This window comes from Tachypleus tridentatus, chromosome 6 (assembly GCF_004210375.1).
Source record: "Tachypleus tridentatus isolate NWPU-2018 chromosome 6, ASM421037v1, whole genome shotgun sequence".
NCBI classification, from domain to species: Eukaryota; Metazoa; Arthropoda; class Merostomata; order Xiphosura; family Limulidae; genus Tachypleus; species Tachypleus tridentatus.
In genome coordinates this window covers 159,819,256-159,835,498 of record NC_134830.1, presented here as the reverse complement: position 1 = coordinate 159,835,498, position 16,243 = coordinate 159,819,256, and the positions used below count along the sequence as shown (strand labels likewise).

Sequence of the window (16,243 nt, the reverse complement as noted above, 5' to 3'; positions counted from 1 at the left end):
TTTAATATTTTACATTTTGATTGATGGCGGTGTCAGCGTGTTAACGTATCTGAAAACGTTGCTAAGCGTGATTTTGTTTTTCACGCGCCATTTCCTTCGCCTCGAAATGAAAGGACGTCGAGGTGTTCAGTTTCTTGGGAATACTGCGCTCGTTATGTCGTCATTAAATATCCTCACGTTGAGTAACCTAAACGTATTTAATCGTGTTTTTTAAATCTGCACATGTCTATCATATAAATAGAGTACTACTAACCACATGTTTCGAAACATCACAAATTACTGAATTTTGTTTAAATAAACATTAATTTATGCTGAACACTTTCAGTCCTGTTAAATTCGACAGTATCTAGACTTTCACTGGTTAACTTACCGGATTGTGATCATAGTCAGACTTGGCTTCTTGCAGAATAATAGATCAATCTGCATGATAAATGATCCGATCCTTTCCTACTAGAGCTATCGGTGGATTCTACTTAGTTCTCTTGTGTCGGAGGTCATAATTGTGAACAGTTAGAGCAAACGATACTTAGCTGTGTACTTTACTGAAACTTGTGCAAAGTTTAACAATTTCCAACGTTTCGGTAATCCAACTAAAAACAGCTCCATACCTAATGTTTCATACTTAAACGTGTGGCTCTACTAAACTTGTAACAAGCTATAGCATTTCTGAACAGCTTCGTTAAGAGTTCTAATGTACCTTTTTATATTCATCTGGGAAACAAAACAACCTTCCTGTGGCTACCTTCTATCAGGTAAAACAGGCATATATTTCATCTGTTGTTCAACTATCCAAAACTAGATCTGCGTATGGTAACATTTTTTCCACCTAAACCCCACCTACTACAACCTTAAGACGAGTAATTGACAAACTGGTAACGTGTTATTTTTTTCCTAAAGGGAATAGGAAACTTAATTACCAAAATGGAAGTAAGGGCTTCATAGGTTACTCAACCTGTGAACCCACCCGAAAGTAGAGTCTAGGGTACTGCAACCGGATCCATGTATATATCCGTTTGTTTCCGTGCTTTTATATCAAACTACCTTCAATTTTTACTTAAGATCGGTAGTTGGAAAGGTAAAGTTATCTTTAATTTGGTCCGAATCGCCTTACAGCACTTCTTACAATACACTTTCACCCCGTTCTGTCTTAACTCGGTGTGATTGGACTACCAAACTTGATGGGTAAATTATTCTCCGACGATCTGCAAAAGGATCTGGGAGGAGGGGTGAAGTGAGGTATTCTCCCTTCTACAAATGTTCTACCACTCAATCTTATTGCCAATACTAATAAAAAAAAATTAAAAAAAAAAACTTGCATTTTTATACTAGTAGTGTATGACTAACCCACCGTCTACAGTAGGTAAGGTACAGAGACGAGCCGTTATAATGTAAACATTGACAATCTGTCCGACAAAAAAAAAAAAACTAAGTACTTAATTATACAACTAAGTTCGGTTCTCATTCAGACCTTGAATAGTAAATAATTTAAAATAAGACGTGTGATTTTAAGAACTCTTCTCCTAGAAGAAAACCTGAGCCAACAGGACTAGTTTCGTACTACGTTAGTACAAGATCTTTTATTTCTAACGAAATGAACATCCGTAAGAGGTGTATCCTTGTCATCTTACTGTCACTTACATTTGAACTAAACTCTCCCCTTGTTAGTAATAACCTTTAACCTCTGAACTGTAACGAGTTCACGATGAGTAGTACTATCTTTACTATACAACCCTTTCCTGCAGCTTTCTCCTTCAGTTGTCTACAGCCGTTATCTTCTATACTATCTCTTAGCTCCGCTCTAATCATTACTATTATACTGTGGCTCCTATTTGTTATCAAGCTTCAGTTCTCTCCTATGTAGTCTTTAGTCAAGCAGAACTGGTCATTTCTTTGTTATTCCAAACTCAAGTCCTCATGACTTAAGTTTTATAGCTTAACCTTCTCGGTCAATATCTCTACCTTTTTTATTCATCTAATTCTGTTTTCTAACCTTTCAAGTTTATATAAATCCAACTCTTCTGCGCGACACTTAGGGTTAGTCTCTGAGCTGCTGCTTCATAACCTCTTTGAATATATGCAACTTGTACATAGGTTGTTACAAATGGGACCTTAGTTGCTAACATCTCTACGTACGCGCACTTGAATAACAAATACCTACCCTGTAAAAGTAATCTCAATACTATAATGGAATTTTACGGTTATGAGAAATGTTAGTCTTTAAGTGACTGTAGTATACAATTAGACTACAGTCAATTAAAGACTTTCATAATTCTACTTTGTAGAACGGTTACTGGAATTCCTATTGATAAAAGACGATGAATTATCTTCAGTTATTCCATATAGCCTTAACTCATCTACAAGGAAGTCTGCGCAGAACTAATCGGCTTCCAAGTTGTTACCTTGAATGGCATGGAAACGTTCCTTATTAACAATCTTCGGCCATAAACCTAGTTCATTCAGCTCGGAGATTCATATTAGTACTATATTTCTTAAGCCTAATATTTTTACTTCATTGTACCTGTCACTAGACGTGAGGGGGAAATTTCCCCTTTCATCAGCAAGATTCCTCATACGGCTAAAATCTCTGTAAAAGCTGGTATTTAAACTGACTAAACTTCCCTTAGTTCTAAGAGGGTTAAGGTTAGAGCATTTGCATGTGTAAAATTCCTCTGCCCACATAACAGAGGTGGGACAACTTAACTTTCGCTCTAAATCTGCCAAATATAATTATCTTGGCAGGCTTGTGTAGAATACTTCTAGATGTCCTGCGGAAAATGGTCCATCTCTAACGACAAACCTACGAACACTCGTCTCCTTAACACTCAAATTTTACAAACACTGTGCACCCTCTGGTTTGTACCTTCACCTCGATCGAAGTATGTCCACTCGTATTTTAAACGCACTTTACAATAAATAACACTTTAATTTAAGCTTAGTTAATATTGTAACTTAATTGTATAAATTGATTTATTAACGTGTAGTCGCGCCCTACCTATTACAAGAGTACTGACACCCTTTGTTTTGGGGTTTATATTTAGATATAAACATCCTCCTTTCTTACCCCCACTTTTTCTAGTCAAACTGTCCATTTAAGGGTCGTAACCTAGAATAATGAAAGTGAAAAACATTGTAAACCTTTTCCTTTCAAAGGATTTTTTTAACGTTGTGACCCCGGCAATATTTCTACGAACTCTTACCATTAGAAGAAACACTTTCGATAAGTGGTAGATAGAGCTTTGTGTAGCTTTGTACTCGTTTTATTGTATTACAAATATTGTACTATAATAGTTTAACTTTACAATGTCTTATTTTATGGGATCATCTTGTTTAAAAACTTTAACTTCGATCAACATATTTACGCGTTTTACCTTTTTATTACTGCTTTTACTGTAAAGCGACACCATCTATAATCTGTTTTTAAAGCAGTAATATTCTGAAAACGCATCCCGTTAACAAATTAACTTTTGACTCGACAGTTTTCTCAGCGGATTATTTCCTCTTATAAAAATGGCTACATGTGCTTAACTCGCATTTAGCTTTAAAACAATCAGTAGTTCAGCTTTTTGGAGTGGTAGTTGTGAAAGGCTTCCCACTAATAATGTAACGCACTCGATTTTATAAGTGCAATGACGTATACTGTTCCTTAGGTGCACCATTTGATTAACTGACCTTGGATCGTAGAACATTAAACCTCTTGCGTTTCACATTGCGTAGCGTAGTGACTTTGCGTCTTTTTACAAACTACATTTTAAACTAGTCTTTACTTGTCGTTACTTGCATTCGTAGAACTCATCCAGCTACTTAAAGTAACTTTACAAAACCTTTTTAATTTGATGTAAAAACACCCATACGTAAACAGAGCTCCAAACATTAATTCCTGCTCTGGTCTTGCTGATCTTGTTTACTTTGGCTGTTACAACAGCGCCACCAATTAGCTTGACAACTGGCATAATTATCTACTAAACACGAAGCCATCCTACACAGTAGCGACGTGGTCACGAAGTTCATGCGCTTACCAACTATGCTTCAAACGCTATGATGGTAATGACATCCAAGTTTTATTCCTATACCTTGTTAGTTCGACAGTATAAGGAACCTGACTTGTTTGTAATAATCTGTACATCAAGTAGCTATCTCATACTTATCTTGCACTTCACGATGTGAACACTTTTACACTAATCGGTAAACAAGTTTTCTCTACTTAATAAAATGCACTTCTAGTAAACTTACCTACAAGATAAGGCAAGCAAATAAACAATAGTACCTTGAACACGAATGTTTTTAGTGCCTATATTTGGGGAACTCAGATGTATGAACATTCGTCCAATGGATGGAATCTCAACCTATTCCCTGACAGCACTAGGGGGCTATTGGTTTTAATGAGCATTGTTCTTTTGGTCAACAAAGAATATGTTTTAACTCATAATATAAAATAGTTTTGTAGACAAAATTCATCTTTCAACAAAAGACGAAAGTGCAGAAATAGTTACAAGATATTAGACCTTGTACCACGTGACTATTAAAAACCTTTTTTACTATACAAAGTAAACCACGATGTACGTGAATCGCACTGCAGAAACTACAACGAAACTGCATCATTACCCTAACGGGGTTTTACTATTACTAGACGCAGTTCAGAACCAGTTTAATCTGGTGACACCAGACGTGTTATCTGTAGTAGAGCTTCATCACTATCGCCAGATCATTAAAGGCTAGGTTCTATCCTTGTCCAAAGCTGTTTTCTGACCGCACCAGGAATTGTGCTGTATCAATACGTCAGTAAATCTTTAACCACTGATCATCTGCTCTACAGAATCGTTGCTACGCATGTGGTATAAATCAACCTAAAATATTTAACTACTTTTTACTCTAATTAATTACTTTTACTGTAATCAACATTTCGCTTTTCACGTCAGGATTACTACATATAAGTTAGTTGTACGTACTGAAGTCGCAAATGCGAAATTTGGTTAAAATAAAGCTTCGTCTCTAGTATAAAGGTCGTCTATTTAACTCGTATTAGTATGGCCCTCCCATGTTGTGCACATTACAAATTCCTATCCTAAATAACTGCTGCAAGGGGTTTTCAAAAGCAAGTGGACGATATTAACCGATTTCTTCTAGTCTACCAACCTCTCCATTAGGAATTGCAAACACGTATCACTTTCTTGTAGCTTTATGTATAATTCAAACAAGTAATTTACTTTCCAACGGGTGGCCTTTGAAGTGGATAAAAATCAATGTAAAACTTAAACCCTAAACATTGTAGGGAAATGTTGTTCAAAAATCTATACTTGACCACGACTAACTTAAATACAAGCTAGTGAGCCATTAAGTCTTGTCCACATACCGTGTAATGAATAATCTAAAACTTGAAATTAAATACTGCCCACTACTGTGGTCCTCTTCTAATTGTGACCAATAAATATAGTGACGATGACACTTACTCTTATCCTTCCTTCTAACCTGTAGAGGACAAATAGAATAAAAAAAAAATCAGACTTTAGCTTGATTTTTTTGTTTTCGAATTTCGCACAAAACTACTCGAGGGCTATCTGTGTTAGCCGTCCCTAATTTAGTAGTGTAAGACTAGAGGGAAGGCAGCTAGTCATCACCACCCACCGCTAACTCTTGGGCTACTCTTTTATCAACGAATAGTGGGATTGACCGTCACATTATAACGCCCCATGGTTGAAAGGGCGAGCATGTTTGGCGCGATGGGGATGCGAACCCGCGACCCCCCCACCCCTCCCCAGATTACGAGTCGCACGCCTTAACACGCGTGGCCATGCTGGACCACACTTGATTTTTCAATTTGCTTACTCTTCGGACTTCGCCAAACTTAAGTCCAGATAAACAATAAATATTAACACTAGACAAAATGGAAATTTTAAACTTTCGTAACAAACAAGATTTCAGCTTTCATATTTAAATATCTAATACCACCGCTCGCTGGTCATGTGAACCCATCCTGTTTACCTCTTTAAGAATAGACGACCTACCGAATATAAATATACGGAAACGAATTTCGGACGACTTGATACATTGTGTTGGCATCTCTGGGGACTAATCCATACACAAAATACATCGTTCTATTGTACTCGTGTAAAATATCTTGATTTTGAATCTAATTAAACATATTCAGTGGAATATATTTAAGTTATCTTAAAGGGAATCTTGGGTTAAACTCGAGCTCGGAAGGCTTTTCACTTTTTCAACTTTTACTGATTTGTTTTAATAATCTGAACGGAACTGGTTAAATAATGTCGTATTATAAATCGAAATATTAGTTTCCGTGATCCGATCGTGAATTAGCTGCCAAATTTGGGCATGCGACACGTGAATTCCGCACTTTAGAGCCGCGTGTACATTTCATGAGTGATAACTAAGTTGATTAATATCATTAATAAACAAAAGCATTCGAAATGTAATTTTATATCTCAATTCGCAGTATCTGCGCAATAGATGAAAACAAAACTAGTTAACAACCATCTTGTTATGGTAGTTGGGTAAGAAGGAACTCTTAACTGCTTAGTCAACTACTGACGTAGTAAAGCATGAGATTCTTAATAGGAGTCATTATTTCAGACTAGTCGTTACATCCTCTTCCTGAAACGAGAATTTTGTGCCTATTTCATACGAAGTCAAGGTAGAAAATCTGGATCAATTTATCTTTTATTGGAATGTTTTTATTCGGATTATTCTTCGAATACTCTGAAGAATATACGTAGAGGACAATTACTTATTTGCTTACTGGCCACCAGAGGTTAAATGAACAGACTTAGATCTCGTTGAATGCAAGTATTTTAACCATGAAGTTCACTCTGCACGGTGTCGACCTGTTCATATTGCTCCGATTCTATAAATCTCGATCAAATACTGACATAAAGCTCGCGAACGTTATGCCACAGTGCGTTTTCATTGAGCTTTTCCATTAACTTCATCGATCGTTCTATGTAGAAGTATTCCGCTTGATAAATTCCACAAATGACTTTCCAGTCAGCTGTAAGCGCTGTGATTGGTTATACAGTTCAGAACTTTCTTCTTATGTAAACTAACGAGGGGTCTCTTTTGAGAAATCCGAAACTCAATTTTTACACCCACCCTAATAACCCTTTCATTAAAGGGTGTGGAATTTTATCAGCGTCATCTACTTAAACTTCTGAAATTTGAATTTGTGGGTGGACATCGTAAAGGTTGTTGTAAGCTTACAAATAAAAAGGCTAAAATATTAACCTTATCTAGGTAACTGGTGTCGTACAACTAGTTTACTTCTAAACTACCGGAAATTAAATCTCTAGAGATTAAATATTCCTTGCACAGGAATGAGTTTGGAGAGACTGAAATCCTCACACAGGCATGCGTTTGGAGACTAAAAGGAACAGCAAATAAGGGGCGGTGGGGATTATAACCCCCTACAGTTAAGGATAGAGCAGAAAGACTAAATTTAATGTAAAGAATGAGCTACCCAGGATCTTTAAGCAAACGCAAATCCTAAATTTTCAGAACTTGGACATTTATGAAAGCAACATGGACTAAAGCTATAGTAAACTTGTTACTTCGCCCCGACTTTTTGTTCTAAGTTAGTGGTTAAGGCGCTCGACCCCCCCCAATCTTAGGGTCACGGGTTCCCATCCCTCGTCCCGTAACTTTCTCGTACATTTAACTGTGGAGGAGTTATAATGTTCCAGTCAATCTCTCAATTTGTTAAAAGTAGCCCAAGAGTTGGCGGAGTGGATGGAAGTAGATAGGTCAAACTTTAAGATAACTTGTTGACAACGTCCGGAAGAGGGCGTGTGGCTGTAGTGCTAGAATGCCAACATCTGCTGCAAGTGACAAGTGGTTTATTTGGAAATGGATTTCTTCTCTGGACGATTTGTATGTTTCAAAAACCACTATTCTGTGCAACATTGTTCTAAAGATGGTAGAATTCAAGATACACATGATTATCAAATTATTCTTGTAAAGTTTCGTTCACCTCCTATCTTATTCGTCTTTCTTACCATGTTTGAAACCTCCAACTGTAACTTTTCTTAAGCATCCGTTATACATACACCGTCATTGCTATCATGATAGGCCTCGTTACAAACTTTCCTTTGTCATTTTACCTTTTTATAATTCTATAAAACTGGCCTACCTACTGTCCTGATGTTAAAACAAACATCCACGTTATTACTGCTGGCGGGCCTCATTTACGGTAACTCTAGAATATGGCCTATGGAGTCTAGAACCAGTTGCTATGGCAACCGAAACGTGCTCATAAAAGTGAAGAGATGTATTTTACTTCTAAATGGAGGAACATTAATGAAACTCAGGAACGAGGTCTTTCGTTTAAGATCTTGCTGCTTCAGGGAATTGGAAGTACATAATGTTCAGTTACTCCTATAAAACGTTCTTGACTAATTTGAATTTCGTTTTGAATTTTATTTAGAGAAATGAACACCCGCCAAACCGCAACTCAAACGTAACTTTAATATTGGAATAGACTTAAATATTAGGTAAATATTTCGCCAGCTCTTTTCTTATGGAAAGAAGTGATATCTTCAAGTGCAAGTTTAGTTCAAAAATACTATATTGAAGTGGGTAACCCGAAAGGCATCCATATATATGGAATAAAATAAGACGTTCTATATAATTTTCTACCAATCGAAAGTTGCCCAAAAACAAAAAACAAAGCTCATGGTAGAGAAATGACTATCTGGTCACAATAATTGAATTTGCATCTACATGAGTAGTAGATCGTGAAAGGCTTAGCTTTTAACATGGTTCGAAACGGCAAATTTCTCTTCTTAGCACTTGACCTTCTCCCCCTCAGAAAAACTAATGTAATATCATAAATGGGTAACTCGAACCAGAAGTCTTGACTTTCGGCTACAATTTTATTATCTGAATGATACAAATGCATAGTCTTTATAGAATTACCTGTAAGGGAAGAAATCCGATTATGGTAAGGCATGGATAATTTTGCTATTTGCGAAACTTGTTTTATGACAAACCAGTAACCTCGCAGACCCGACTTTGTTTAGCTGTGTGTGTCCTTAGTTCTAGCACTTCCGTTACGTTAATACAGATAGTTCTTTTATCTTCTTATATACAGGCTAAACCTCGAACAAGGAAAACTTCCATTGGATACGAAACGAAGAATTCTTCGGCACGAAGCTGGACACCAGGAAAAGGTAAGTGACAACATAATATTGGTTCGCAAAGAAATATTCTTTGTTATTGATTGCATAGGGTGCAAAACTGTTAGTACATTTAAACTGAAATTGTATTTTTCTGGAAACTTGGGTTAACTATTCAAAATCGTCCAGTGTACATCTAATACTTAATGTGTAGAAACCTAAGTGAACGTAGAACAGTGCATAAGTGGTTCTTCTGATTGAAAAATTCGCGAGCAAATCGCTCATCATCTTCTTGACTTGACCACACACTCGCCTCGCGAACCATCTTTTCCTTGTAAAGAGCACCAACGCGTAACGTCGGGATAGCCTGTGATCCACCGACGTAGTGATCTTAATCATAAGATGTCTCCCTTCCGGCCCGGCATGGCCAAGCGTCTTAAGGCGTGCGACTCGTAATTTGAGAGTCGCGGGTTCACATCCCCCATAGCACCAAACATGCTCGCTCTTTCAACCGTGGGGACGTTATAATGTTCCGGTCAATCCCACTAATCGTTGGTAAAAGAGTAACCCAAGAGTTGACGGTGGGTGGTGATGACTAGCTGCCTTCCTTCTAGTCTTGCACTGCTAAATTAGGGACGGCTAGCACAGATAGCCCTCGAGTAGCTTTGTGCGAAATTCAAAGTCTCCCTTTCATAGGGTTATCTACGTGTGCCGGTTTACCTTCTTTTACATTAAAATAATTAACCTATGTGAAAGATTCGAAAGCTACTGCTCGTAAGTAACCATTTCGTTACTTGTGATATTTACTTCTATAAACTTTCGTCACTAAACTACTTTCAAACGTGTTCATCAATTATTAAACTTGTATACGTTATCTTAAAGTATGTACTTGTAAGACTTGCTATTGTTAAAAGGCTTTATTTTTGCTGTATCTTACATTGTATGATAAACGTTATTATCTTCTGTTCCTTACGTTGATAAAGGGATTTTAAGTCAGTTCTTAACTGACTCCTGAATTACTACAGTATTTAAGTCTTATCACCCGTGATTGCGGGACTATTTTATCGACACTTAGATATTACCAAACTTATTAAACTTCTATTAACTTTAACCTGAGTTTATGTAGTTTCTCACAACGTAACTCTTAGAAATGTCCTAGATATCCTTATCGCTATTAAACACGCACTTCCCAACTCATTCCGTATTCGCAACCCAATCAACTATTATCTTATTCACTTAATTCGGACAGAAAAGAACCCTGAAGAAAGTGACCTCTCTGTGCATCCCCTTGTGCTTCTAATCACATAATGGGTTCATTAGTTACACCCTCTCTTCCCTCTAATTATTTAGTGTCGACTACCCTCGTCGTTAGTGAGTTATTTTGAGATTAGATCCGCTGTAACGTTTCTACACACGATCCAACCGTATTGATCTGGTGCTTTCCTTATGAGGAAAGGTCCATTTCAGCTGAAATATCTTACAATACCTCTTATTGCTATTGTTCCTTAATCTCTCAGGATTCGGCTCCCTGTTCCTCGTATCTTCATAAAACTACGCTTGCAACTGGGAATAAAAAGCGCGTCTCTCTATCCTTCCCCAGCTCCCTCTAGCGTTACTTCAACTGCCTTGCATCACACGTTAAGTATACGAAGACATTTTTTACTGGTTTTACTATACGATTTATCGGTTAATTTCTTTTAACTTGTGAAAAATAGTAATGACTTTTCGGGACTTGTTCTAATTGTGTAGATCACATTCCATGCAGTGATCTAATATTAGAAACACGTGCTCTAACATTTACATATAGCTATATCTTCAACAGCATGACCCTATTTTCCACTATCTTTTCTAATTATGTGGCAGAAAATCTCGCTTTTAGCGTGGTTACTTTCAGGTAAAATGTATAGGTCTTTAAAGGAAGTTACTCACTCAACCTTAAGTGAGTATCAGATATTGGACGTCCACAACACTCGCAGGAAAAATGATTCCTGTAAATCTTTTCAGGTGCAGTATGGGAAATGTAAAGAAAGCGGAACTCCAGAGAACAATGAAAGCACGGATGTGAAAGGTACGTCATTCCAAATGGAGGAAGACTTTAATCGGTAACCGCCTTATATAAGCTACATCTGTCTGTAAACGTTTTCAAATAAGTATCTGTTTGAAAATAATTTTTCCATCTTTTTTGTACAGTGAGCTCAAGCTTTCTTTTTCGATTTGAGCATTACTGATAACTTCATAGAAGTATCTTATTAAATGTTTTTAAAATCCTACTGGGTACTAGAGTAGGAACATACTGTTTCTATTCACTTTCAATACTTTTATATTAAACCAAGTTTTTTTTTTGTTTTTTTTTCCTAAGTAATCTTTTACGCTTCAATTTCTATAATGGCTAAAGCGGGTGAAGAATCATTCGAAGTTTAGTAATTTTGATAAAATATCTGTTCAAGATTAATGATGTGTCTTGAAACAAAGACTTCCATTAAGTCTCGTGCTTTCTTTAACATATCTGCGCTGTTCTATATCCACAGCTTTTACTTCCGTTTTCTGCAAAGTAATTCGTAATCTGTTCCCAAGTCATCAAACTTGCATCGAACATGTGGTATTTCTCGTTTTATTAGTTTCCTAATCTCGTAACGTTCGTTTAATACTATCCTAGAATTAAGTCTACAGTATCTAATGTCGAGTATAATGAACGTATTGCACCATAATTAAATTGTATTATCCAAACATTTAACAGTAACTGTTTTAAACATGAGGGAATATTTCGCCCTTTAATTGGATTTGTTTTATCTCGCATTACCGCTTGGATTACTACTGTATCCTATTTAACTGCCTTCAATTTAACCAAATGAAACTCCATATTTTCTATAATTCAATTAGTTGCATTAACTGTTATGATTGTGTATGTGTATATATTTTTTTTTATACAACAAATATGTAACTCTTACTAGAATCCCTCTCCAGTAGTCGTGGACCCCACAGACACTCGGATAAATTCTTATTCTACAAAACTTAAACTACATCTTGTACACCGCCTTCAGTACGAAACAACAGTGTGAAAACAAAAGCCACATCGGACAAACCTTTTGGTAGTAAATATATTAATACTAAAATTACAAAAGCGGGAAATATTTCGGTTAGGAAAGCGAGCCTAAATTATTGGGAAGCGTAAAAGCTTCTGTATGAATTGAGTGAAAAATCTGCGCATATTTAATAGCGACATCTATTGTCAGTATATGAAACAACTTAAATTGTCCAAAAAAAAAACTTGGTGATTACCACTCTAATATTTTCTCTAAGTAATAGATATGTTGTCGTAACTCTGGCTTTCATTAATCTTTACTCTTAAACTGCTGCGATACGTCTTAACTTACAGCTGACTTCAGTCTAATCTCTGGCACTGTATAAGCTTCCAGAACTTATTGTATACTCGTCATGTGCTGACTGTAGAAGTGTATTGTTTACTGTACATTGTTCAACCTTAACAGAATGGCGGGCAATTAGTCTAATGACTAAATGACAGAAGCTTGGATGACTTGCATTTGAAAGTAACAAGTTCTAAACTATTAGAACCTAGAAAGGTAGAAACTAAGCTATGCAGTTGTTGCATTACCGAATTTTGCATTACTGTTGCATTTTGATAAAGAGGAACAAACTACCTAGTCAATATATAAAAGTTCTCAACTGTGTATTAAACATTTCTGTTCCCAGAAGACTTTAGTACAGAACATATGTGCCAGGTGTATCCAGTTTTTTTTATATTTTTTTTTTACCTGCTTTATAAAACACTTAGCTGTAAAGTGTAAACCGTATGGGAATTAGTTTTCTGCGATGCCTAATAAACCTCCTATCAAATGTGAAGTTAATCCGTTACTAATAGTTTTATAAATTTTAGTGGTTATCTAAACAATGGTTACTTTCAGGTGCTTCATCTGATCGAATCTCGACATTTGAACAATTTAAACTTGCACTCAAAAATAGTATCTGTCTTAAGAACCCAGCTAAACAATAACACTGACGTATGAATTAAAATGGTGAAATGTTAAACATATTTAATTTGTTTTCCCGGGACTCCAAGTTGTACTGATGCACTCTTTCTTTTTCAGTTAAATTGACCAAGAAAATAAAAACCTCCTCAACAGAGGTTAGTAGACTTTTCTTGTTGCCCTTATTAACATTCATATACTTTAATATGAATGTACTTAAGAGAAGAAATTTTCCCATACTTCAGTTCCATTCTATGCGTATTCGAAGATTTACTATACTGAATCGTTTATTGGGTATAATAAACTTAATCTTAACGAACCCAAGTTTTTTAATTTTTTGCACATCAGTTAATGTAAATAAGATTTGAAAACGTCTGCTTAAATTCACAACTTGCTGGGAACTTCTGTCAAATTAAGTTTTTTAAATATTTTTATATCAAATCTAAGCACTGTTAGAGCACCCATCTAACTTTTTATGCTTGGGTGAATGTTAATTTGCAAACAGTCTCTTTATCTAACAACAAAAATCTAACTCTTAAAGCTTTTAAAGGCAGCTTCGCCAAAAAACGAACAGATTTGAACAGGAACTTTACTGTATACTAATTCAATTAATATTGACGCGCGCGCTCCTAACGGTTAAATACCTAATGTTGGTTTAGAGGGGAACTTGTAACAAACTTAACACATCTTTAACTGTTTTCTATAGGCAAAGGTAAAACTTTCCAAGTACGAGAAGGAACAAGGAGACAAATTATCTTTAACAAAACCGGTATCTCCAGAAGATGAAACTGAATCTCTGAAAGTTCCAGTGAAAGTGGAGCAAACCGACACCAACAAAGTGGAATCTTCAATCGACACCAAAAAGAACGAATCGCCAGAAGAGACACCTGTAAAACATTGTACATCGACCAGTGACTGTCATCCAGGTAATTAGTATTGCCATATTTAACTTATGGCACTGTTCTTCTCTCGGTCAGAAACTTGCTCACATATTAAGCACGACTAGAAAGGCTTCCCTATCACAGAAGGAAAGTACGTCAGAAAAGCCACTAACTATTAAAGCGAGAATTATTTAACTTTAACAAGTTAATATAAACTGTAATTTTAATTACTTTGAAACATTAATGTGCTACTTCGTTTGTGTTTCCTAGGATTCTGTTGCCACAGTAAGAAGGGAAAAGTACCAAAGTGTCAGAAAGTTAAGTTAGGCCTAGGTCAAAGGTGTGAAGAAACGTGTACCTGTAAAGAAGGACTAGTATGCCATTTTGATCAAGCTACTCTCGATAAGAAAAAGGGTAAACATCCCAAGAATCCGACTGGCATCTGTAAAGAACCCGAAACGGTTTCTCTGTAACAGTTTATCTTCCCCATCTCTCCCATTTAGCACTTACTCGTCGTTAGGGGCGCTGGTATTAAGTAGAAAGTTTAATTTACGAATGTTTTAAATATTAGTTTTACCTTTAAGTATTCAAATATCAACATCGAATCTAAACATTAATCTCAAGAAAATGAAGTTGTTAGCTCTTTGTACTTGTTAATTCCATATAAGTATTAAGTATTAGATTTTCTTAAACGATTTGCTTAATGCATGAAGTTTAAATTAATGGTATTTACAACTGCGTCGGTTGTGGTAACTCATGGTTTTAATATCTGTAATTATGCTATATTTAAAATCAAATTTCTTTAAAGTTTATTTTACTAAATAGTTAGTTAATGTTTTTAGTCTTATAACACGAAACACAACTAGCATTGCTTTCGAGTTGTGCTTTCATAAAGCAAGTTTTTGAGTCGGCGCGAAGTCTTCTGTCATTCTGTCGGTAAGATGGTGATAGGAACTTGCTTGTGGCTGTATTAACACGTAGAGTTGTAGTTCCTAGTAATGAAACTTAGATCGTTGAATGACGTGTGTGGATAAATCGGTTATGGATATTTTGTTTAGGAACCAGATGGTGAATAAATTAATATAATTAATTGAAACTTTTGCTTTCTGTATGAACTAAATGTTTTTCTTTCTCTCGATATAACCTCACCACTTTCCTATTTCCTACATAAATAGGGAGAAACCGATTTCTCTACACCCATTCGTAATTAAACTAACGCATCAAAACTGGTTTCGAGAGCACCTATGATGGCGAACAACCGAATTCCAACGCGGATATTTATGGTATTAAAGCCACTATTCGCAAAGTGGGCGACTAAGAGAACTTTGTTCGCAATAGATTATATAACGTATGTTAACTTGTTTTATTTAGAAATCCGTATGTGAATGTCAATTCTCGGTATATTTTGTAACATACATGTGCCAAATAAACTCTTACTGGTATGTATTGAACTCTTTCTTGTGAATAACTTCTCTCGTGGATAATGACGTTTGAATCTCAACTATTTTAAGAACTGCAATTCTTAAGGGTTTTAAGAACAACTCACCTTAAATTTTAACTTAAGACATGCTTTACTTTGCTATAATTTCATTCTTGTATAGCAGTACCATTACAAAACGGATGTTTCGAAGCTAGTGCAAGTTACTCCATTTAAGTGGAAACATGAGGTGAAAACTGAAGATTAAATAGGAATGTCAACTTGACTCTCAATTCATCCATATGTATGCATATAACATACAAACACCTAACTAATCTTAAGTTCTTTAGAAGTGTAATAGCAAATTAAACTTGGGTGTATAGTAAGATTTTATTTGTTGGAGCAAAGAGGGGGAACGTGGGTCACAAGTGCACCCACTAGGGTCGAGGTCCAAGCCTCCATCGAAAGGTTTTAGTAGCTCTCCCTAAATACAAAGTCAAATAATCTAATGTGATGGTCAACACTTTGATTCTAACAAGTCTAACTCTAGTTGGTCAGCAGTGTCCAGACTCGAAGCTAAATAAAAATCTGCTTTCAATATACGTGGTAGGCCTAGCACAAATAGCCCAATTTATGTAACTTTTAATAACTAACAAGCTTTTCCACTTAGCAAATATTACTACAGATTATACGCTAGTTTCTCCATTCAAATGTCACCAGAACTCTAGGATTATTTTCCACTACCTTTAAATACATATAGTTATTGTTTTCAAGACTTTCAACACAAACCTTCCCACAGTAAAACCTAAAGATAAATGTTAGACTTAGAGGCTTTCT

The 16,243-nt window shown here is 35.9% G+C and overlaps 1 protein-coding gene across 3 annotated transcripts in view; it reads left to right on the top strand.

Annotated features, from left to right (window-relative positions):
- Positions 1-15,435, top strand: part of LOC143254277 (uncharacterized) — a 37,167-nt gene extending 21,732 nt beyond the window's left edge. For all 3 annotated transcript variants that reach the window (XM_076509181.1, XM_076509179.1, XM_076509180.1), the window contains exons 3-7: positions 9,098-9,176; positions 11,127-11,190; positions 13,229-13,266; positions 13,815-14,034; positions 14,260-15,435. In XM_076509181.1, the coding sequence (XP_076365296.1) occupies positions 9,098-9,176; positions 11,127-11,190; positions 13,229-13,266; positions 13,815-14,034; positions 14,260-14,462 (604 nt within the window). In that variant the 3' untranslated portion in view covers positions 14,463-15,435. The remainder of the gene's footprint in view (positions 1-9,097; positions 9,177-11,126; positions 11,191-13,228; positions 13,267-13,814; positions 14,035-14,259) is intronic.
- Positions 15,436-16,243: the final 808 nt, after the last annotated feature.